The 24,505-nt window shown below is 37.1% G+C and overlaps 1 protein-coding gene and 1 pseudogene across 6 annotated transcripts in view; one reads left to right on the top strand and one right to left on the bottom strand.

The window, feature by feature from the left end:
* Positions 1–4,823, bottom strand: part of HEPH (hephaestin) — a 79,907-nt gene extending 75,084 nt beyond the window's left edge. For 3 of the 6 annotated variants that reach the window (XM_053202402.1, XM_015080504.3, XM_053202403.1), the window contains exon 1: positions 4,616–4,821. Coding sequence is in view for 3 of the 6 variants with exons in the window: in XM_053202405.1 (XP_053058380.1) it covers positions 3,056–3,085 (30 nt within the window). In the remaining 3 variants the exon portion in view is untranslated. Of the gene's footprint in view, positions 1–3,055; positions 3,410–4,615 lie in introns of all 6 variants that reach the window. The other 3 variants (XM_053202401.1, XM_053202404.1, XM_053202405.1) reach the window with 2 other exon arrangements.
* A 4,581-nt stretch (positions 4,824–9,404) lies between these two features.
* On the top strand, positions 9,405–9,503 carry LOC113597479 (uncharacterized; annotated as a pseudogene).
* Positions 9,504–24,505: the final 15,002 nt, after the last annotated feature.

The following is a 24,505-nucleotide window of genomic DNA, read 5'->3' as shown; positions in this document are numbered from 1 at the left end:
TTCATTTCTCTAGACATAGTGTTTTCATCTTTGAAATTAAATTAATACTATTAGTTACATCTCAGAGTAGCTTTGAGTATTAAATAAATTAAAATCTGTAAGTTAATATGACACAAATAAGTGATCAAGTTTCCCAAGTCAGTAATCAAAAAGTATTAATAGCTATTATTATTACAAATGGGAAACAGGTTTAGAAATGAAACTTGACAGGATCACAAAGCTTTAACATTTTATAGATAGCTACAACATGTACACACTCATAAGTTCCGATACACAGTAACACATACTAAGCATACATATACATGTATATGTATATGGCTGAGATTAGTCTCTTTGGAAGCAACATGATATAATGAAAAAAAATCAAAACTTTTGAGTCAGATAAACTCAAGTTTGAGTACTGTTTTCAGTTGTGTTTGAATGAGATAGCATTGAGTACTTAATAAGCACCTGATAAATATTAGTTTTCTTAGTTTCTAACACACTGGCTAGTTCTCTTTTTCTTCCCAAAACTGCATTTGTTGTTGCTACTGTTGTTGTCATTTTTAATTTGTTTTTACAATACAGTATAAGAATAGAAGAAAGGGAAAACCCATAAAACTCCTTAAGGATCACTTGGGTATTTAATGGTAAAACTGAAAGTTTTCATATTCTAGAAAAAAAAGGGTTACAGTTCTGGAATCATCATGTATTAGTTGTGATATTGAGCAAGCACCTAATATCCTGAGCTGTAAGTGGAGGTGATCTGTTAAATGGAAATAATCTCTCCTTTGGGCTCCTCAAAAGTTTGCTATGAAAATCTGGTGAGGTAAAGGATGTAAAATCCTATGTAAACTTTTCACTTGGGCAGGGCTATTTTCTCTCAGCTGACTCCACAGGAGGAAGTCTTAAAGAAAGGCCAGACTGAGGATGGAAAATAAGAGGGAAAGGTGAAAAAAAAAAAAGAAATGAAATAGGCAAGGTGAGCAAGAGTTGTGGATGTAAAGAAAAGAAAAGAAATAAATAAAATCAAAAGAAAGAAAAGAAAACAAAAGAAAACAAGAATGAAGAGATGACCAAAGGAGGAGAGGGGGAAATAGAGAGAGAGAGATGGAGAAAGAGAGAAAGAGAAAGGGTGAATGAATTTTTGGGCTACTTGGAATTAGATATAGTTTAACTAATATACACTTGAAAATAGCCTTAGGGGGAAGGTCAGCTAGCAGTAGGTCAAGCCTCTCTTTCCTTTACCTTATCTTCCTGTCATCTCAGTATCATCTGATCCCCATTACCCAGGACAAATTGCGTTGTTTTCCCTAGAATTTGCAAGTTTTTCCTTCAACAAAACAATGCTCTTTTCTCTCCCTTCATCTTTCTCTCTGCATTGGGCTACACTGGGCTGGACAGGTTTATTTTAGAGTGAAAGGATCACTCAAGGGAGCACAGGAATTCTTAGCTACTCTTGGCCGCCTGTCTTAATCTCAGCAGCCTTCCTAACAGAACCCTCTGTCAAGACTGACCTTTTGGTTCTCTGTTTTTTAAAGGTTTAATGCTCTTTCTTCACTCTGTAACTCAAAACAAAACAAATGAGCAAAGGGGGGAAAAGCGAGAGAGGGAGAGAGAGAGAGAGAGAGAGAGAGAGAGAGGCGAGCCAAGAAACAGACTGTTAACTGTAAAAAATGAACTGATGATTTCCAGAGTTGGTGGGGGTGGGGGGATGAGTGAAATAGGAGATGGGGATTAAGGAGTTCACTTGTGATAAGCACCAGGTGTTATACAGAAGTGTTGAATCACTAAATTGTACACCTGAAACTAATATTACACTGTATATTAACTAACTGGAATTTGAATAAAAACTAAAAAAAAAAAAAATAGATTCCGTATAGGGATTTTCTCACCTTCAATAGGCATAGGCCTTTCTTTTCTGGGACGGAAAATGGAGAGCCCCAAGAGGATCCAGATAGTACAAATACAATTTGTATTATTGTTTAATCATTATTACTGTATCCTAGTATGCCAGAGGTAGGAAAATTGAGGCCCAAAAAAGAAGGGACTCACCTAAAGTCCTCAGAACTAGTACTAGAACCTAAGAGTCCTAATACCTCAGCCTGGCAATAATTTCTGGCATATCACCTTTATATCATTCCTGGGACAATATGATTCCACTACATACTTGCATTTGTAGTAATAAGACTGCTTTATTTCTTCATACTCCAATTGTGGTATCATAGAAGCAAACTAATTTGAAATCAGAAGACCTAGAATCAAATTCTTCCTCTTGCCTGTAATAGCTATGTGATCTTTCAACAAATCACTTTTACCTCCCTGAGCCTCAGTTTTCTCATCCAAAAATAGCAATATTTATCTTACAGGAGTATTTTGAAATTAAAATAAATAGATAGATTTGAGACCCTAGCAAAGGGCTTGGAATACAATAGATGCTCTGTAAAAAGACTGAATGCATTATAGATTCATACATCCATAAAGACTTTTAGAAACCATCTTATTTCAACCCCAGAGAGGTGAAGGGATTTGCTCAAAGTCAACCAGCCAGTTACTGCCAAAGCCAGAATTTGAAAACATGTTTTCTAAAATATTTCTACTATTTAGACATTATGTATGAGAAATAATTTGGATTTTAAGCTGATAGTTTGGTTCAGCTATCGTTTATTGGCTTAGTCTATGCCAATCTGGATCTCAAAACATGAAACCAAGTGGTTGTTTCAAGCATTTGAGATTCTCACTTTAGTCTTCAGATCCATCACATCAATAAACTCCTCAATTTGTGACACAGAGGACTAGCACATTATTTCAACAAGAAAATTAACTACTCTCTACAACTCCATAACCATTCCTGAAACAGTTAAGCCAGGGTGGTCCTGGTCATTTTGGCCAAAGGAATGAAAGGAGCCTATTGTTCACTTTAACTTCCCTGCACACCTAGCCAAGCTTCCTCCAACTTCTCTGCCACTGACTTTCTCTCCCAGTGGCCAAAAATTCCCCTAAATCCAGCCACATAAAGGTTTTACAAAGAAAAGAAGGTGAGGTAGGGTTTGGAAAGGGAAGAAAGAAAGCTTACCTTTGCTAGAGTAAATCTTTCCATATTCATGTCAGCAGCCTAGTGATGCTGCATTGCAGACCCCAGCGAGAGACAGCCAGCCTTGTTCAGTCAGTATCCTGGGTTACAGAGCCTTTCTCATAAATTAAGTCCAAGATTCCAATTTGGCTGGTGTTACTGGGGTGGGGTGAATGGACGAGGGGGCAGTGCTGGGTGCCTTATATTGGAATGTCTTGTTTATCCTGGTTTGGTACAAAACACTAGATGGTTCTTTGACCATATATGGGTGTTTTCCAAATCCTGGTTAGGATCTCAGGAGGAATCACAGGGGGTGGGCTTCATTTTTGTTATTGAAGCTTGGTAGTTGGTCTTTTGCTGAAAAGGGGAGGAGAATGCACTGCCAGTTGCCCATTCAAAGCTCACAGATTCCAGCAGCTCTATTTCAGAAATATTATTAAATGTGGGAAGGGGCCCCAGCACCGCCAAATTTTTTCCTTCTTGCTGTGAAGCACAGTTATCAGCCATGTCTGTTATTCTGAGGCAATCATTGCTTGGTAATAGAGAAAAATGAATTTGGTAATAAAAGAGCTTCCTACATGTCAGGCCCTAAGCTAACCACTTTACATGCATTCTTTAAGTCTCATGATTATCCTGTGAAAAGGCTGCTCTTATTCTTATTTTACAATTGAATAAAACCAGTCTTTGAGTAGGAAGGTAGCTTGTTCAAGGTCACACAGTTAGGAAGTAAAAGTTGAGTTGGGGATTTTACTGCGTATGTCTAGACTTTTAGCTGCCACACTACCACACTGTGCTGCTAAGGGGAGAAACAGAGGACCTTTTTGAGTTAGGAAAAGTGACTTCAAAATTATGTGCCTGCTGTCCACCAGTTGCTGCTAGTTTTTTTTTTTTATGTACATTAGTTCTACCTCTGCAATTTCTAGCAACTCCTACAGTGAAAACCCAGTACTATATTACCAACATTTTTCCGTCAAGGAGACCAGATGTAGCTTGAAAATAGGTCAACATCCTAAAATCTGAGAAGACCCAGAATAACTGGAAATATTAAATTAAAAAAAACTAAAAAAAAAAAAAAAAGTAAATGGGCCCTAAAATTTCTACGTGAAACTGGAGTTTGGATTTAAAAAACAAACAAAGGCTATCCTTGTCCCTGCTGGAAAGAGAGAGTAGTGGAAAGTGATTAGCCTCAGTCAAGTGCCCTAGGTTCCAGCCCTGGTTTGCTCTGGCAGTAATCAGCCATTTGGCCTTGGCCCAGGCTCTTATTTTCTCCTGGCTACAGTTTCTCCATTTGCATAATAAAGGCATAGAACTAGATACAGACTCTCCCAGCTCTATAAACTTACATATCTGGGATTCCATGAAGACAGCATATTATTTATATTAACAGTAGAAGAAAAAGAGATTTCAAAAATGCAAAGTATAAGGAAAGAATGGGTACTGAGTAATTTGTGGAGAAAAGGCAGATAATTTCATGCCTCTTTGGAAAGGACTGCATCTACCCAACAGAACAAGGTATAAAAAGGAGATAGGTATGATGGTGATTCCACCACTTAGTATCCTTACTTTGTGATGAGAGATCTTGGCTAGAAGCAGATGCTGTTCTCCAGGCAGGCTTGACACATCTTTCTCTCCTGGATTCAAAGTGTCTGGAGCAGGGTCCAGGGAGGAGGACTTTCAAAGACTGAACTGAACTGATGGGGCAAAGTCTGGCTCATAAACCAGTGGAGGTGCTTAAGAGTGCCTAGACACTTGGGAGCTGCCCTCACAGACTGCACCCCAGGCTTAACCAAGTAGAAGCAACTGACAGGAAGAAGGGTGGAGTCGCAAGCTACAGTTCCCTGAGAAATACTTAGTGATCAAAGGAAGCTGGATCAGGCTACAGCAGCCCTTGGAGTTATCTGCCTCTTTCCCTACCTGGCACAGATGCAGACCTTGGAGTTAAAGGGGAAGGTGGGGATCAAACCCATTAAGCTGAGATCCAAGTCCAGGCTCTAAGGCATTTATGACAGGGAGTGGAAGGGATAAGGCCTCTGTTGTGACTCATAAAAGACAACGAGAAACAGGTCATATAGACACACTTAAGCCAACACAATGAAGGCTGCAGGAGGCAGAGAGGCTAGGTTTCTGAGCTTGTTTTATTCATTCAGCAATTTACTGCAGGGCACACAATGCCTACCTCTTCTACAAATCCTAGGCATATTTCTGGTGTTTTTCCTCAGGAGACACCTAAAAAATGTTTAACTTGATACCTATAGAATAGAGGTTTTTAAAGTATTTCAGTAAAAGGACAGTTAATAAATATTTTATTTGGAGAACATATAGCATCTCTCTGTCATAAGTATTAAAACAGGCTATTGCAGCACATTGGATATATCTATGAACCAATAAAAGTTAATTTCATAAACAAGAAGCAGGGCAGATTTGGCCCACAAGCTGTAGTTTGAATACCCCCACTACAGCCTGCTTTGAAATATAAACACTTGCAACATGGCAACTTATTAAGAGCACAGAAACTAGAATCAGACAATCTGGATTGAAATCTCAACTCTACAACTTCCTGAGCCTGTGACCTTGGAAAAGTCATTAAATCCTTCTAAACCTCAGTTTTACCTCTGTAAAATTGACTATAATAATAGTACATATTTTATAAGGCTTTTATGAAAACTGAAATAAAATTATACACAGTATATTTAGCACAGTATCTGGCAAAAAAAATTCCAAAAAAAAGTTATCACTCCAAATTTTTCAACAAAGAAATTAATCTAAATTCTTCTTAGGAAACAAGTTGTACTAATTCATGGTAAAAATAAAAAAAGAATATTTTGGAGTGCCTGGGTGGCTCAGTCGGTTGGGCTTCTGACTTCAGCTCAGGTCAGCTCAGGTCATGGTCTTGTGGTTTGTGAGTTCGAGCCCCACATCAGGGTTCTGTGGTGACATCTAAGAGCCTGGAATCTGCTTCAGATTCTGTGTCTCCCCCTCTCTCTGACCCTCCCATGCTCATGCTCTGTCTCCGTAATTAAAAAAAAAGAATATTTCATGAATGCTGGTTTTAAGTTTTAGTTATTTTACTAAAGAAAACACAGGTAATCTTGGATACATGATTTTGCCTTTATGGGACTGAGTACTTCACCTGTAAAATGAAGAAGGTGGTCTAGATTTGTCATTTTTCAAAATTATTTTTGACAGCAAAACTATTGACCCAAACAGAATCTTACAGTAAATGCCCACTACCTATGGAAGATGAAAGTGTAGCTTTTCTGGTAAGGCTAGGAAAAGAAAAAAATTGGTCAGGGCTAAGGGTACCTAGGGACTTTCTCACTTGTATGGCTGCCCACCCAGGCAATGTGCTTAACCCTGAAGCACCAGCAAGGAATCTTGATAGCTTTAAAAGAACATTTGAGAAACACAAGACCAGAATGTACTTAAAAGTCCCTTAAGTCTCAAAACAAAAAGGCAACCTGCTGAATGGGAGAAAATATTTATAAATGATATATCCAATAAGAGATTAATATCCAAAACATATAAAGAATTTATACAACTCAAAACGAAAACCCCCAAAAAACCAAATAATATGATTTAAAAATGGGCAGAGGGCCTGAAGAGGTCCTTTTTTTTAAAAAAAAAGTTAAAAATAGTCTCTTAAATACAGAGAACAAACTGGTGGCTGCCAGAGGGGAGGTGGTTGAAGGGAGGGATGAAATAGATAAAGGAGATCAAGAGTACACTTACCTTTATGAGCACTGAGCAATGTTTAGAATTGTTGAGTCATTACAGTAAATACCTGAAAGTAATATAACACTGTATGTTAATTATATTTCAATAACAAAAAACAAAAAAAAAGGAAGAAAGAAAAAGTCCTTTAATTTTCAAATACTTTCACTAACCCATCCATTTATCAATTCACCTAATTGATATTTCCAAGTTAACTTTGTATAGATAATCACAAGGCATGGCCCTAGGATGGTTAGATGAGAGGTTCACAGGGTAGCTCACTAATATGAGAAGCATGGTGTTTGAAGTTAGGACTAGCGATTGTATCCTACATGGTTTCTTCTGAACTATGTTACTTAACCTTTCTGAGCCACTGTTTCCTCATCTGTAAAATAGAAACAATAAAACATTCATGACTGGGGGCACCTGGGTGGCTCAGTCCATTGAGCTTCCAACTCTTGATTTAGGCTCAGGTCATGATCTCAGTCATGAGATCAGGCACTGCATCAGGCAGTGTGGAGCATGCTTAAGATTCTCTCTCTCCTTCTTTCCCTGCCTCTCTTTCTCTCTCTCTCTCTCTGTCTCATAAATAAATAAATAAATAAATAAATAAATAAATAAACAAATAAATAAATCTCCATGAGTGTAACATTGTGAGGATTAAATAAGCTTGCATTTGCATGAACCATTAGCACACTGCTCAACACATTAAGGACCTTCAATAAATGTTTTATTTTTCCTTTCCATCCTTCTTACAGTGAAATTTAGCGACAGCATAAGGTACTTGGTGAAAATAAAAGCCATGGGCAGGGTTGCCTAGGTGGCTTAGTGGGTTAAATGTCGGCTCAGATCATGATCTTGCGGTTCATAAATTAGAGCCCCACATCAGGCTCTCTGCAATCAACACAGAGTCCACTTCAGATACTGTCCCCCCTCTGTCTCTACCCCTCCTCACCTCTCATAAATACATAAACAGAAACAAAAAGCCATGGGCAGTGTTCCAGCATAGCCAGTCTGTCTGCTTTATCACAGGGTCATTTGATTTAGCTTACCCTTAACAGTTCTTCTAAAAGAAAGAAGAAACGAAAGAAAGAAAGAAAGAAAGAAAGAAAGAAAGAAAGAAAGAAAGAAAGAAAGTCCTATGGAAAAAAGTGGAGAGGTTCAGGGATGAAAAGGTTTTCCCCTAGAGACCACACCTCTGAAGCCACCACACTCCCTTTACATTCCCCACCACCACTTCTGACCAGCAGGCTCCATCATGCTTTGAAAGTATTCATCTACACTGCTGCAATGTGTAACTGTCCTGGGCTCTCTCAGGAAACACTAGTTCTTGAATTCTATTTGCCGCTTTCTTCAGCCCTCCAAAGCAATGGGTCTCACCCTTAAGTATGCACCAGAATTCCTTGGAGGATTTGTTAAGGCAATGAGTGTCTGCTTCAGTAAATCTGTGGTGAGGCCTGATAATCTGCATTTTCAACAGGTTGCCAGGTGATGCTGATGCTTCTGGACTGAGGACCACACTTTGAGAACCACTGCTCAAATCTCAGTTGCTTTGAAACTCACCCCCTGCTGGCTAACTTGAAAATGCAGACTGATTCTTGGATCCTTGACACCCCTAGTCTTCAGGTATCTATGTCCCAAGACCAAAGGTATATTTCCTTCAGCCTCCTGGTATTTTATTCATGTACACACTCCCTAAGCATCCTCCTAACACTTATTTACCCACTCCTTTGTCCCAGACCCTTCCTACCTGTCTTGGCAAACCTCTCTTTCCCCATCATGCTCAGTTAATATGTCTTGTTTTTTGGCTGCCTTCCTTGAACAGCTCTATGAATGGCATTAGCTCCTACTTTACTCTTCTTTACATTATGTGGCTTCCTGATTGTGGGTTTTGGGCATGGACAACTCTGGTTTGAATCCTGTTTCTGCCTCTTCCTGAAGTGTGTGATCTTGGGGAAGTTGCTTGAATTCTCTGAACCTTAATCTGTCACCTGCAAAATTAGGTTGTGAAAACAAAATGGAAGAATGTCTATAAAAGGGCCTAGTACATAATAGTTGACCAATTAATGGTACTCTCTTTCTTTACCCCCTCTACTTTCCTTACACCTGCCTATCTTCCCCCACCCCTCAGTAAGAAGCTGGCAGTAAATAAGAATTAGACAATGCAGGAATAAAGTCTTTCATTAGTATTAAAGAACATGGTAAATGAGAGAGGGAGGCCTATACAAAGTGATATATCACTTAAGAGAAAGGAGAGATAATTTTCAATGGGTGGGCATCAGGATAAGCTTCAGGAAGATGATAGCATCTTCCCTCCCACTCCCATTTCTCCAGCTAAAAAGCTGAATGTCATCCAAGATTCCTAGTTTTTGTCTCACTCTCCACATGCATTCCATTGACAAATGCTGTCATATCAGTATTCTAAATGTCTTTTGAATACACCTACTTCTCTGTTTCTCCAATGCCATAGCCTTGGTCTGAGCCATACTCATCTCTTAACAGGATCATTATAATAACCACCTTGCTGTGATTTTTGCCTTAATTTCTGTCCCACATATTCTGCTCTTCAAGTAACAGCCAAAACTACTTTTCCCAAACCACAAAGGTGATTTTTACTTAATACCTTACTTAACACCCTCCAACAGCGTTTACTGTATTGACTGAAATTAGAGTAATACAGAGTTTAGCAGGGCCCCTGAGTAAGGAAGACATTCAAACTGGTAAAATGTGTTGAATATATGTATGTGTGAATGCATATATGGAAATATCTCCAAGATATATCATTAAGTAAAAGGCAAGGCACAAAAGAGTGAACATCTTGCATTTGCTTTATAGATACACACATGCACACACATACATCCACACACATCTATGTACGTATGTGTGTGTGTGTGTGTGTGTGTACACACACACAGATGGTAGGGTAAGGATTTTTTTTCTGATAGTCATAAAAATATGTTTTTTTAACAGTGGTTTCCTTTAGGGAGAGTGATCTGGTTGAGAAAGAGTGATTTGCATTTTTCATTTTGAAATTTAATGTTTAAAGTTTAAATTTCAAAACTTCATATATTAATTTTTTTAATTATGGAAAGTGAATATAAACTCACTTTTGTTTCTTTTTGTGTGTGTTTCTATGCATGAAAAAGAAAGTTATAACTGTATTTTAAGAAAACTAATGACTTCATTTTCACTAGGACAAAAGCCAAAATCTTTAACAAGGACTACATGGCCCTTTGTGATGTGCACCTTACTAATCTTTCTAGCTCACTGTTTGACCTTCCTCACCTCATATACTATGATCCACCCATGCCAGAATTATATCAGTTTCCCATTTTTCCAAGGTACTGTGTGCTTTCTCTTACCTCCAGATCTTATGTGTTGTTCTATTTGGCTCCAACATGCTTCACCTTATTTACTCTCTAACTTATCTTTTGGGTCTCTTTTTAAAATTCCCTTCCTTCCAGAGTTTTTTCCTGACTTCCCGTGTTTCTCTTTTAGATGACATTGCCATATACTCCTAATACACCCTGTATATTAAACAGTTTATTAAAATTTCTTGTTTAACTGCCTGTCTTTAAAGCTTATAATGGTAGCTCTGTGAGACCAGAGATAACCTCGTTCATGCTTCCAATTATAGCCTCAGAGCCTAGCATAGCATTTGATACAGACTTGATGCTCAATATGCTTGATGAATGAAATACGTGAATGATGAATAAAAAAGATAGCCTTGAGCCGGGCTTCATGGTGAGCAAAATCCTACCATAAAATGGCTGCATTCATAAACTTCATTTTTAGGAAAATGACAGGTGGGACTTTTCCAACTTCGAGGTTGACTCAGTTGTACCTGATATTTTCACTACTTGATCAACCAGCTTGTTCCCCAAATATGTGTTGTATGTCAATGCCGGTCCCTCTGCTATTCTAATTTATCCATTATAACACTGTCACAACTTTGTTCTTCTAAGCATCTGACCCCTAAATTTTCCTGGGGTATCTTGGGTTACAAATATAGTGATCAAAAGGAGACTTCAGAAGACATGGGGAGGTGTTTGCTTACAGATTAGGTTGCCTCACAGTGCTCTTAAAGGATCTTTGGGGCACCTGGTTGTGGCCTAGTTGGTTAAACGTCCAACTTTGGCTCATGTCATGATCTCAGGGTCTATGAGTTCGAGCCCCACATCAGGCTTGGTGCTGACAGCTTAGAACCTAGACCCTGTTTCAGATTCTGTGCCTCCCTGTCTCTCTGTCCCTCCCCCATTTGCACTCTGTCTCTCTCTCTCTCTCAAAGATAAACATTAAAAAATTAAAGAAAAAAGCCTCATTTACCTGTTTTATATTCTTGGTTAAGCAGACATGTAGATTTTCATTCAAAGAAAAAAATATTAGTAAAATAAACCTGAAATTGTAAATAAAGTATTCTTTCCAAATGGCTACACAAACTCTACTTGGATGCTTCCAATAACTGAAGGCTCACAATCTCCCAAGAAAACTCATTCAACTTCTGTATTACTTTTCATTATATTAAATAGCCAAACATCTGTCATCTTCTACCTTCTGTTCATTGCATCATTTTTCTATTGAATTGAGGACTCCTGAGAAAAATTCTAGTCAATGCCATATCATCATTTTTTAACAGCAAAAGAACCCATTCTCTTGTGGAGAGTGTTTATCCTCTTGGGTACCTACAATTCAATGCTTGCTCCCAGATCCCATCTTGTCTTTGGTCTCATGCCGATACTTTCTTCATATTGTGGTAGATTACATGATGTTATCTGCCCCTCCTAATCTTTCTAGTTCACTGCTTATCCTTCCTTCTTTGTCCACCGTCTTCTCACTTGTAAAATTATATTTTCTTATTAGCTGATCTTTGAGGTATCTTCAATATTTCTCACTCTATATTTCTATCATTAAGGCTTTTGGATTAGTGCCTACCAGTATACAGAAAGCATGTGCAGGTGTCTGAAAACAAGTTATAGGGCAGCTGAATTTGCATGAATTACTTTATGACAAGTTAACCATTTGGAAAAAATAACTGTGTGAAGTTTTGAAATCTAAATCTCTATTTAGATGAGAAGAAGAAAACACAGGCATTCTCAGGATTCAACTGTTGCTTCAGGAAAGGTGAATACAATAGAAACTCAGGGTATAGCCCAGGCTGTGGTAGACTGCTCCCTTATCAGCCTTACCTTCCAAACAAATTGATCTACTTCTTTGGCTATTTGTTATTCTGTTACAGTGGAAAAGACACTAGTTTGAGGGAATGAAGTAGATAGAATAATGCCTTACTCAAAGATGTACATGTCCTAATCCCCAGAATTTGTGAATATGTTAAATTATATGACAAAGAGGAATTAAGTTTGCAGATAGAATTAAGGTTGCTAATCATCTGACTTTAAAATGAGATTATCTTGTATTATTTGTGTGGGCCTAATATTATCGCAACAGTGCTTTAAATTGGAGGAGGAAGACAGAGGAGAATTCCAGGGTGACAAAGTGTGAGAAAGACTCCACTCACTGCTGTTGGGTTGGAAGATAGAGAAAAGGAGCCATGACCCAGGAAATCCAGGTCATAAAAAGTTGGAAAAGGCAACTAAATAGATTATCTTGTAGAGCCTCCAGAAGAAATGTAACCCTGTTGACATCTTCATTTTGGCTCAGTGAGTCCTATCTTAGACTTATAACCTGTTAGAATTGTAAAATAACAAATATGTGTTGTTTTAAGCTAATCTGTTACAATTGCAGTAGAAAACTAATAGAGGGGTAAATAGGCTTAACTTTTTAAGTCCTGCTATTGCCGCATACTAGCTGTGTAATACCAGGAAGATTTCTTTACCTCTCTAAGATTTAGAGTTCTCATCTTTATTTTTTTAACTTTTTTAATGCTTATTTATTTTTGAGAGACAGAGTGTGAGTGGGGGAGGAGCGGAGAGAGAGGGAGACACTGAATCCGAAGCAGGCTCCAGACTCTGAGCTGCCAGCGCAGAGTCCGATGCGGGGCTCAAACTCATGAACCATGAGATCATGACCTGAGCTAAGTCGGACACCTACCGACTGAACTACCCAGACGCCCCAAGAGTTCTCACCTTTAAAATGAGGAAAAAACACCTTGTTGGCTAATGTCACATGTAGATTTGGAGATCAAATAAAGTAAAAGTGCCATATAAAATAGGTGGAATAGTTCTCCACAATAAAAATAACATGAGAGAAATGGAACTAGGAGCAATATACCAGGCAAAATATCTCCCACATATATAACAACATGTAGAAATAATACATTAATACCCATGAAAATATGTGTATAGATGGCAAAGTAAATAAATAAAAAAGAAAACCCAAATGAAAAATAAACACAAGAAAAGATAATCTCACCAGTAATCAGGGAAATGAAAACTGAAAATCAAAGTAACAAATGATATAATTTCTCACCAACCAACTATTCGTTAACATTCTTCAAGCATTTCAAAAATTGATAAAAGTGCATGCAAATGTGTGCAAAAACAAGTTCTCTCATACTGTAATGTAAACTGTATATCGAAACGTCCTTCAAGAGTAGTTTCTTGGGATGCCTGGGTGGCTCAGTTGGTTAAGCTTCCCATTTTTGGCTTAGGTCATGATCTCCCATTTTGTGAGTTTGAACCCCTCATATGGCTCTCTTCTGTCAGTGCAGAGCCCACTTCAGATCCCTCCCTCTCAAAAATAAACATTAAAAACAGTAGTTTGTTAATATCTGCTAATATTTAAAATGAATATACCATATGTTTTCACTCTTATGTGGATCCTGAGAAACTTAACAGGAACCCATGGGGGAGGGAAAGGAAAAAAAAAAAGAGAGAGGTTAGAGTGGGAGAGAGCCAAAACATAAGAGACTCTTAAAAACTGAGAACAAACTGAGGGTTGATGGGGGGTGGGAGGGAGGACAGGGTAGGTGATGGGCATTGAAGAGGGCATCTTTTGGGATGAGCACTGGGTATTGTATGGAAACCAATTTGACAATAAATTTCATATATTAAAAAAATAAAAATAAAATGAATATACCTTATACCACATCAATACTTGCTCATAGATATTCACCAAAATGGACATAAATGGTCAAAAATATCCATCATATCATGGCCTATACAATGACCTGGGACAAATAAACTCAAATATCAAATGCTATGATTTTTTATGCATTACTTTATTATTTTTAGTTTTATTATTTTTTTATTTTTAAGTATTTATTTTATTCCATTTAGATAACTTACACTGTTATATTAGTTTTAGGTGTACAATATAGTGATACAACATTTCCATAGGTCACCCTGTGCTCATCACAAGCACACTGCTTAATCCCCATCACCTATTTCAGACATCTCCTCACATACCTCCCATCTAGTAAGCATTAGTCTGTCTCTACAGTTAAGACTGTTTCTTGGTTCACCTCTCTCTCTATTTTTTCCCCTTTGCTCATTTGCTTTGTTTATTAAATTACACATACGAGTGAAATAATAGGTGTTTGTCTTTCTCTGACTATTTCACTTCATATAATACTCTCTAAATCCATCTACGTATTTGAAAATGGCAAGATATCATTCTTTTTATGACTCAATAATATTATGTTGTATGTATATGCCACATCTTCTTTATTAATTCATCAGTCAATGGATACTTTGACTGTTTCCATAATTTGGCTATTGTAGATACTGCTGCTATGAACATCGCTATGCATGTATCCCTTTGAATCAGTGTCCTTGATTTTTTTTCTTTTTTTGGATAAACACACAGTAGTGTATTTGCAAGATACTAGGGTAGTTCTATTTTTAACTTTCTGAGGAACTTCCATAAGGATTTCCAGAGTGGCTGCACGAGTTTGCACCACTATAGGGAAAGAGGGTTCCTTATTCTCCGCATCCCTACCAACACCTGCTGTTTCTTGTGTTGTTGATGTTAGCCATTCTGACAGGTGTGAAGTGGTTTCTCATTGTGGTTTTGATTTGTATATCCCTAATGATGAGTGGTGTTGAACATCATTTCATATGTCTGTTAGACATCTGAATTTCTTCTTTGGAAAGGTGTCTATTCATGTCTTATGATCATTTTTTTCACTGGATTATTTGGTTTTTTTGAATGTTAAGTTTGATAACTTCTTTATAAAGTTTGGATACTAGCCCTTTATCACATATGTCATTTGCAAATACCTTCTCCCATTCCAACAGTTGCCTTTTAGTTTTGTTGATAGTTTCCTTCACTGTGCAGAAGCTTTTATTTTGAATAAGTCTCAATAGTTGAAAACTCTTGGAGTTTTTATTTATAGTTCCCTGATGATCAGTGATGTTGAGCAAATTTCATGTATCTATTGGCAATCTGTATATATTCTCAGCAACTTATATTTTCATGGAATCTCAATAGTTTATTTTTTGCTTTTGTATTGCTTGCCTCAGGAGACATATGTAGAAACAAGTTGCTATAGCTGATGTCAAAGAGTTACTGCCTGTGTTCTCCTCTAGGATTTTTTTATAGTTTTAGGTCTTACATTTAGGTCATTAATCCACTTTAAATTTCTTTTGTGTGTGGTATAAGAAAATGGTCCAATTTCATTCTTTTGCATATTACTGCCCAGATTTCCCAACACCATTGTTGAAGGGACTGTCTTTTTCCCATTGGATGTTCTTTCCATATTTGTTAAAACATGAATTGACCATATAGATATGGTTTAGTTTCTAAGGTTTAAATTCTATTCTGTTCCATGGATGTATGTGTCTATTTTTCTGTCAGTACCATTATTTTTTTTTACTGTTTTTATCACAACAGTAATATAACTTAAATTACATAATTGTGATGTCTTATGTTTGCTTTTCTTTTCAAGGTTGCTTTGGATATGTGGAGTCTTTTGTGGTTCCATACAATTTCAGGATTATTTGTTCTAGCTCTGTGAAAAATGCTGGTGGTGTTTTGATAGGGACTGCATTAAATGTATAGATTACTTTGGCTAGCATAGACATTTGAACAATATTTGTTTTACCAATCTATGAGCATGGAATGTCTTTACATTTCTTTGTGTCATCTTCAATTTCTTTCATCAGTGTTTTATAGTTTTCAGCGTAGAGGTTTTTCAAACCATTGGTTAGGTTTATTCCTAGGTATCTTATTACTTTTGATGCGATTGTAAATAGTATTCATTTCTTAATTTATCTTTCTGCTGCTTCATTATTGGTGTGTATAAATGCAACAGATTTCTGTACCTTTATTTTATATCTTGCAACTTTACTGAATTATTTTTTCAGTTTTAGCAGTTTTTTGGGGGACTATTTCAGGATTTCTGCAAATAGTGAAAGTTTTACTTCTGCCCTACTCATTTGGATGTCTTTTATTTCATTTTGTTATCTGATTGCTGAGGCTAGGGCCTCCAGTGCTGTGTTAAATAACAGTGGTGAGAACGAAGATCCACATCTTGTTCCTGATCATAGAGGAAAAACTCTCAGTTTTTCATTGAGGACGATATTAGCTGTGGGTTTTTCACAGATGGTCTTTTTAAAATTTTATTTATTTATTTATTTATTTATTTATTTATCTATTTATGTACTTATTTATGTTTATTTTTTAATATAATTTATTGTCAAGTTAACTAACATACAGAGTGTATAGATAGTGTGTTCTTGGCTTTGGGAGTAGATTTCCATGATTCATCACTTACATACAACATCCAGTGCTCACCCCAACAAGTGCCCTCCTTAATGCCCAGCCTCCATTTTCCCCTCCCCCCAGTCCCTCCCATTGGCCCTCAGTTTGTTCTCTGTATTTAAGAGTCTCTTATGGTTTGACAGTGTCTCAGTTTGTTTTCCTCCCCTTCCCCCATGGTCTTCTGTTAAGTTTCTCAAATTCCACATATGAGTGAGAACATATGATATCTGTTTCTTTGACTGAACATATTTCACTTAGCATAATACCCTCCAGTTCCGTCCACGTTGTTGCAAATGGCAAGATTTCATTATTGCTCATTGTCAAGTAGTATTGCATCGCATATATAAACCACATCTTCTTTATCTATTCATTAGTTGATGGACATTTGGTCTCTTTCCATAATTTGGCTATTGTTGATAGCACTGCTATAAATATTGGGGTGCATGTGTCCCAATGAATCAGCACTCTTCTATCCTTTGGAGAAATTCCTAGTAGTGCTATTGTTGGGTCATAGGGTAATTCTATTTTTAATTTTTTAAGGAATCTCCACACTGTTTTCTAGAGAGGCTGCACCAGTTTGCATTCCCACCAACAGTGCAAGAGGGTTCCCATTTCTCCACATCCTCTCCAGCATCTGTTGTTTCCCAAGTTGTTAATTTTAGCCAATCTGACCAGTGTGAGGTGGTATCTCAGTGTGGTTTTGATTTGTATTTCCCTGATGATGAGTGATTTTAAGCATCCTTTCATGTGTCTGTTAGCCACACAGATGGCCTTTATTATGTTGAGGTATATTCCCTCTAAGCTTACTATCTGGAAGGATTTTATCATAAGTGGATGTTGTACTTTGTCAAATCCTTTTCCTACACCTATTGAAATAATCATATGATTCTTATACTTTCTTTTGTTAATGTGGTGTATCACAATGATTGAATTGTGCATAGTGAACCACCCTTGCAACAGAGGAATAAATGCCACTTGATCATAACAAGTTGCTTTTTTAATATTTTTAAGTTTATTTTTATTTATTTATTTTGAGAGAGAGAGAGAGCGAGAGAGCGAGTGAGCAGAGGTGGGACAGAGTTGAGAGAGAGAGAGAGAGAGAGAGAGAGAGAGAGAGAATCCCAAACAGGTTCCACACTACCAGTGCAAAGTCCAACGTGGGGCTTGTGATCACAAACCATGAGATCATGACCTGAGCTGAAATCAAGAGTTAGACACCTTACCAACTTAACCACCCAGGTGCCCCCATAATGAGTTATTTTTTAAATATATATTGTTGTATTCATTTTGCTAGTATTTTATTGGGAGTATTCACATCCATGTGCATCATGCATATTGACCTACATGCCTCTTTTTTAGCGAATATTTTTTCTGGTTTTACTACCATGGTAATTTTGACCAAATAGAATGAATATGGAAGTTCTCCTTTTCTATTTGTTTAAAATAGTTAGAGAAGAATAGGTATTAACTCTTCTTTAAATGTTTGGGAGAAAATTGTCTGTGAAAGCCATCTGGCCCTGGACTTTTGTTCATTGCAAATGTTTTGATTACTTATTCAATTTATTTACTGGATATCACACTGTTCAAGTTTTCCATTTATTCCTTTTTCAGTTTTGGTAATTTACATGTTTTTAGAAATTTATTCATCTCTTCCAGCTTTGTCCAATTTGTTGACATATGGATTTACATAATATTTTCTTACAATTGTTTGTTTCTCTGTGTTGTTGGTTGTCATTTCTCCTCTCTCATTTGTGATTTCATTTGTGTCTTTTTGTTGTAGACTTTAAGACTAAAGTTCTCTCTTGTCTAGCAAGAGATCAGGATGCAAGATGAAAAGCCAGAGATGGCTAATGTTTGAGAAAAGACAAAAGCCCCAAATAAGGATCCTTGCCCAATTTTTATTAGGATCAGAAGGCTTACAAACATGGTGATGGACGTTCACAAAAAGACAATGAAACTGTGAACATTAACTTGGGGATGTTAGGGAAAGGGGTCTTGAAGATATTTGGGGTTAAGGGTTTGGGTTAATACAAAAAAAATATTGACATCAGGCAGTTGGGTGGAAGGTTGTTTACAGTAGACATGAGGCACCACCTCTGTTTATCTTAGCTAGACTAGGGGATGAGATGCGTAGGACAAATAACCTTGGAGTTAACTTGGCACCTTTCTTTGGTTAATCATCTCCACTCTCGGCAACTTCACCCACAACACAGTGCAGCAATTTATAGCCAAATTAACCTGTTTACCTAACTCCGTCCTTTCCTTCTGTGAAAGCAGCTTTCTGCTATAGTACTAAATTTGGGGACACTTTTGCCCTGAATGCCTAATCTTGCTTACCTCATATACTTTTGTATTGGGTGCCTTTGCACCCCTCTCTATTCTGGGGCTTTTTCCCCTCCTTCTCTATTCTGGGGGCTCGGGCCCCTCCCTATTTTATTCTTGGGCCTTTGCCCCTCCCGACTTCATTCTGGGGGTCATAGCTTGTTCATCCAAGCTTGGGTGAGAGCACCCTACAGCTTTATAATTCTTTACACCTTGTTAACCCATTGGTGTAAGCCCAGGGAATTTCTAAGCTTATTCCCCACATCCTTTCTTTTATCTTTTTGATAAATCTGTTTAGAGTTTTATCAATTTCTTTAATTTCTCTATTTTTTTTCAAAGAACAAGCTCCTAGTTTCATGGATCTGTTCTATTGATTTTTTGTGTTTGTTTTTGTTTTGTTTTTAGTTTCTATATCATTTGTTTCTCCTCTAATATTTATTACCACCTTCCCCTGCTGGCTTTAAACTTCTTTGTTGTTGTTGTTGTTGTTGTTGTTGTTGTTGTTGCTGTTGTTGTTTTCCTAGCTCCTGTTGATATAAGGTGAGTTTGCTTATTTGATAATTTTCTTCTTTCTTGTGGTAAGTCTATATTGCTACATATTTTCTTCTTAGGACCACTTTTGCTGTATCCCAAAGGTTTTGGACCATTGTGTTTTCATTTTAATTTCTTTCCATGTATTCTTTATTTCTTTAGTGGCATGCTGTTTAACCTCCATGTATTTGTGGTCATCCCAGATTTTTTCTTGGGATTAGTTTCAAGTTTCATAAGATTTTGGCCAGAAAACGTTCTTGGTATGATTTCAAACTTTTTGTATATTTTGAGGACTGATGTATACCTCATGTGATCTATTCTGGAAAATATCTCATGTGCACTTGAAAAGAAGGTGTATTCTGCTGTTTTAGGATGGAATATTCTGAATGTATCTATTAAGTCCATCTATTCCAGTGTGTCATTTATAGCTATTGTTTCTGTGTTTATTTTCCACTTATATGATCTGTCCATTGTTGTAATTGGTGTGTTAAGGTCCCTTGCTATTATTGAGTTATTATTAATCAGTTACTTTATATGGGCTATTAACTGTTTTATATATTTGGGTGTTTTCATGTTGTGGGCATAAATAGTTACAATTGTTATATCTTCTTGTTTGATTTTCCCCTTCATTATTATATAGTGCCTTGCTTTGTCACTTGTTACAGTCTTTATTTTTTTTCTTTTTTGCCTTTTTAAAAAATTTTATTTAAATCCAAGTTAGATAGCATATAGTGCAATAATGGTTTCAGGAGTAGAATTTAGTGAATCATCAGTTCCATATAACACCCAGTCCCCATCCCAACAAGTGCCCTCCTTAATGCCCATAACCCATTTATCCTATCCCCCCCAACCATCCAGCAACCATCAATGTGTTCTCTGTATTAACAGTCTCTTATGGTTTGCCTCCCTCTCTGATTTTACTTAGTTTTCCTTCCCTTCCCCTATGTTTATGTGTTTTGTTTTTCAAATTCCACATATGAATGAAGTCATATATCTTTCTGTGACTTGCTTACTTTGCTTAGCATAATACATTATAGCTCCATCCGCACTGTTGCAAATGGCAAGAATTTGTTCTTTTTGATCTCCAAGTAATATTCTATGGTGTATATAAATGTCACATCTTCTTTATCCATTCGTCAGTTGATGGACATTTGCTGTCTTTCCATAATTTGGCTTTTTTTGGTAATGCTGCTATAAACAGAGAAGTGTGTGAATTCCTTTGAATCATCATTTTTATCCTTTGGGTAAATACCTAGTAGTGTAAATGCTGGGTTGTAGGGCAGCTTTATTTTTGATTTTTTGAGGAAACTCCATACTGCTTTCCAGACTGGCTGCACCATGTTGCATTTTCCAGTGAAAAGATTTCCCCTTTCTCTGCATCCTCACCAACAATTGTTTTCCTGAGTTGTTAATTTTAGCCATTCTGGCAGGTGTGAGGTGATATATCATTGTGGTTTTGATTTGTATCCCCCTAATGATGAGTGGTGTTGAGCATCTTTTCATGTGTCTGTTAGCCATCTGGATGTCTTCTTTGGAAAATTACCTGTTCACGTCCTTTGCCCATTTCTTTACTGGGTTATTTGGTTTTTGGGTGTTGAGTTTGATAAGTTCTTCTAGATTTTGGATACTAACCCTTTATCAGATATGTCATTTGCAAATATCTTCTCCAATTCCATCAGTTGCCTTTTAGTTCTGTTGATTGTTTCCTTCACCGTGCAGAAGTGTTTTTTTTGAATCTTTTTTTTTATCTTGATGAAGTCCCAATAGTTCATTTTTGCTTTGTTTCCCTTGCCTCGTAGACATGAATAGTAAGAAGTTGCTATGACTGAGGTGAAAGAAGTTACTGTCTGTGTTCTCCTATAGGATTTTGATGGTGTCTTGTCTTATATTTAGGTCTTTCACCCATTGTTGAGTTTACTTTTATTTATGGTGTAAGAAAGTATTCCAGATTCATTCTTCTGTATGTCTCTGTCCAGTTTTCCCAACACCCTTTGCTGAAGAGACTGCTTTTTTTTCCCCCATTGGATATTATTTCCTACTTTGTCAAAGATTAGTTGGCTATATATTGTGGGTCCCTTTCTGGTTTCTTTATTCTGTTCCATTGATCTATGTGTCTGTTTTCATGCCAGTACCATACAGTCTTGATGAATAAACCTTTTTAATACAGTTTGATGTCCAGAATTGTGATGCCTCCATCTTTGGCTTTCTTTTTCAACATTACTTTGGCTATTCAAAGTCTTTTCTGATTCCATATAAATTTTAGAATTGTTTTTTCTAGCTCTGTTAAGAATGCTGGTGTTATTTTGATAAGGGTTGCATTGATTGTGTATATTGCTTTGGGAGTATCAACATTTTAACAATATTTGTTCTTCTGATCCATGAGCATGGAATGTTTTTCCATTTCTTTGTGTCTTCTTCAATTTTCTTTATAAGCTTTCTGTAGTTTTCAGCATATAGGTCTTTTGCCTGTTTGGTTAGGTTTATTCCTAGGTATTTTATGGGTTTTGGTGCAATTGTAAATAGGATCAATTCCTTGATTTCTCTTTCTACTGCTTCATTATTGTTGTACATAAATGTAGCCAATTACTATATGTGGATTTTATATTCTGCAAAAGTCTTTTTTAAAAGTCTAGTTTGTCCAATATAAGTATTGCTACTCTGGCTTTCTTTTGACATCCATTTGTGTGATAAAGTTTTATCCATCCCTCATCTTCATTCTGCAGGTGTCCTTTGTTCTAAAATGGGCCTCTTGTAGGCAGCATAAAAAAGGGTCTTGTTTTTTTTTTTATTTTTATCCATTCTTACACTCTGTGTCTTTTGAATGGTCTTTTGAGTGGAGTGTTTAGTTTATTTAGATTCAAAGTAATTATAATAGATATGTATTTATTGTCACTTTATTAATTATTTTATATTTGATTCTGGAGGTTTTCTCTGATTGGTGTGTGTGTATATGTGTGTGTGTGTGTGACCTTTGCTGTCTCCTTTGTACTAAATGAGTCCCCTTTAATATTACTTGCAGGGCTTTTTACTGGTCACTAACATTAGTTTTTGCTTGTCTGGGAAGCTCTTTATCTCTCCTTCTATTCTGAATGATAAACTTGCTGGATAGAATATTTTTGGCTCCAGACATTTTCCATTCCTCACTTTCAATATATAATGCCATTTCCTTTTGGCTTGCCAAGATACTGTTGAGAAATCTCCAGGTAGTTTTATCAGATTTTTCTTGCAGGTTAATGGCTAATTATTTCTTGCTGATTTTAAGATTCTTCTCTTTTTCACTATATTTTGTCAGTTTAACTACAATATGTCTTGGTGTTGACTTGATTTTGTTGATTTTGACAGGAGTTTTCTTGTCTCCTGGATCTGGATGTCTGTTTCTTCCCCCAGATTGAGGAAAGTTTCAGCTATTATTTATTTAAATGAATATTCTTCCCCCTTTTCTCTGTTCTTCTTCTGGGACTCCTATGATGCAAATGTTATTACATTTGATGGAGTCACTGAGTTCTCAAAATCTATGCTCATTTTGAGTATTTGCTTTTTCTTTCTTTTTTTTTTAGCTTCATTTCTTTCCATTATTTTGTCTACCATATCACTAATGTGTTCCTCTGCTTCTTCTAGAATGCTGTTGGTTGTCTTAAGACTGCTTCCAATCTTGTTTATTGCATTCTTAATCTTTGATTGATTCTTTTTTTAACTCTTTTATCTCTCTTATAAGGATCTGTGATGTCTTCTATTATTTTCTGAAACCCAGTGAATACCTTCATGATTATTGATGTAAATTCTGCCTTGGGCATATTACTTAAATCCATTTAACTAAGATCTCTGGACATGACCTTATGTTGTTCTTTCATTTGGGATCAATTCCCTCATCTTCACATTTAGTCTCAATCTCTGCCTTCTTTTCTGTGTTAGAAAAGTCAGTTATGTTTTCTGCTGCTAAAAGTAATGGCCCTAAGAATAAGAAGTCATGTTTTGTCCTGACCCTGGTGCTTCAGGGAGTGTCTCTGGTGTGTGCTGCATGCACTCTGTTGTTGTGTTCTGGCTGCTCTATCCTTCAGGCCAGTCCTGAAGCAGAGGCTTTCCTTACCTGCTGTGGGCAGTGTTTGATCCCTGGCCTGAATGTGGTGAGTTATAACTTGGTGCACGCTGGTCTTCTTATGAACAGAGACTTGACATGACTTCCACTGGAACCGAACCGCTGCAGAACTCTCTGGGTGAGATGGTGTAGGCAGGGGCTTGCGCTGGTCATCTAGGAAAAGAGCCTGCCATGCTGGGACTGAGATAAGCTTTACTGAGTTGTGTGTTTGCACCTCAAGGAGAAGGGATGGTGCTTTCTGTAAGCGAGTTAGCCACTGTCAGCCTTGTTCTTTTCCTAGGTGGCTCTGTGTTCTGCTATGGAGTATGGGAGGGAAATGACACAGTCAGCTATTTTGTTCTTGGAGGGGTATCTCCTTGAAAATTGCATCTTAAGGATGTTCTTGAAGAAGAGAAAATAATCTCCCCACTGTGTGCTCTAGGTCTTCTACAGATCACTGTTTTAATGCTGCCTGCACCTAGGTTGTTTACCTGCCTTCTCTCCATGAACAGCACAGTGCCTTCTGGGCTTATCCCAGCCAAGCCCATTGACTTTCAAATCTCCAGACTGTAAGCCTGGTGGTGCAAGAACCCACAACATTCAGCCCATTTCATTTTTCAAGCTAGTGTCTTTGAAGAAACATTCTCTTTGTGTGTCCCCATGTGCTTCTTTATTTCTTGCCCTTTTCTGAGAACATGGCTCCCTCCCCTCCACAGCATATGAGATCCTTTTCTCCTATAAACCATGTCTCTGCACTTCTTACCTTCTTTGATGTGGCCTCTTCTCTCCCTTCACTTGTGGAGTTTCTTCTGTCAGTCTTTAGGTTGATTTCTGGGGTACTTAGGATGATTTTATAGTTATATAGTTGTCTTCATGGGACAAAATGAGTGTAGGGATTTCCTACTTTACCACTGTATTCCTCTCTAAATCTGTACAGCTTTTTATTTTGATGTAGTCCTAATAGTTTTTATTTGTTTGTTTGTTTGTGTGTGTGTGTGTGTGTGTGTCTCCCTAAGCTCAGTAGACGTCTCTAGAAACATGTTGCTATGGGTGTCAAAGAAATTTCTGCTTGTATTCTCTTCTAGGATTTTTATGGCTTCAGGTCTCACATTTAGGTCTTTACTAAATATGGAATGTATTTTTGTGTATGTCGT

Source organism: Acinonyx jubatus, chromosome X, assembly GCF_027475565.1.
Source record: "Acinonyx jubatus isolate Ajub_Pintada_27869175 chromosome X, VMU_Ajub_asm_v1.0, whole genome shotgun sequence".
NCBI classification, from domain to species: Eukaryota; Metazoa; Chordata; class Mammalia; order Carnivora; family Felidae; genus Acinonyx; species Acinonyx jubatus.
The sequence above is the reverse complement of the archived record's forward strand: the minus strand, read 5'-3'. Positions and strand labels throughout refer to the sequence as shown.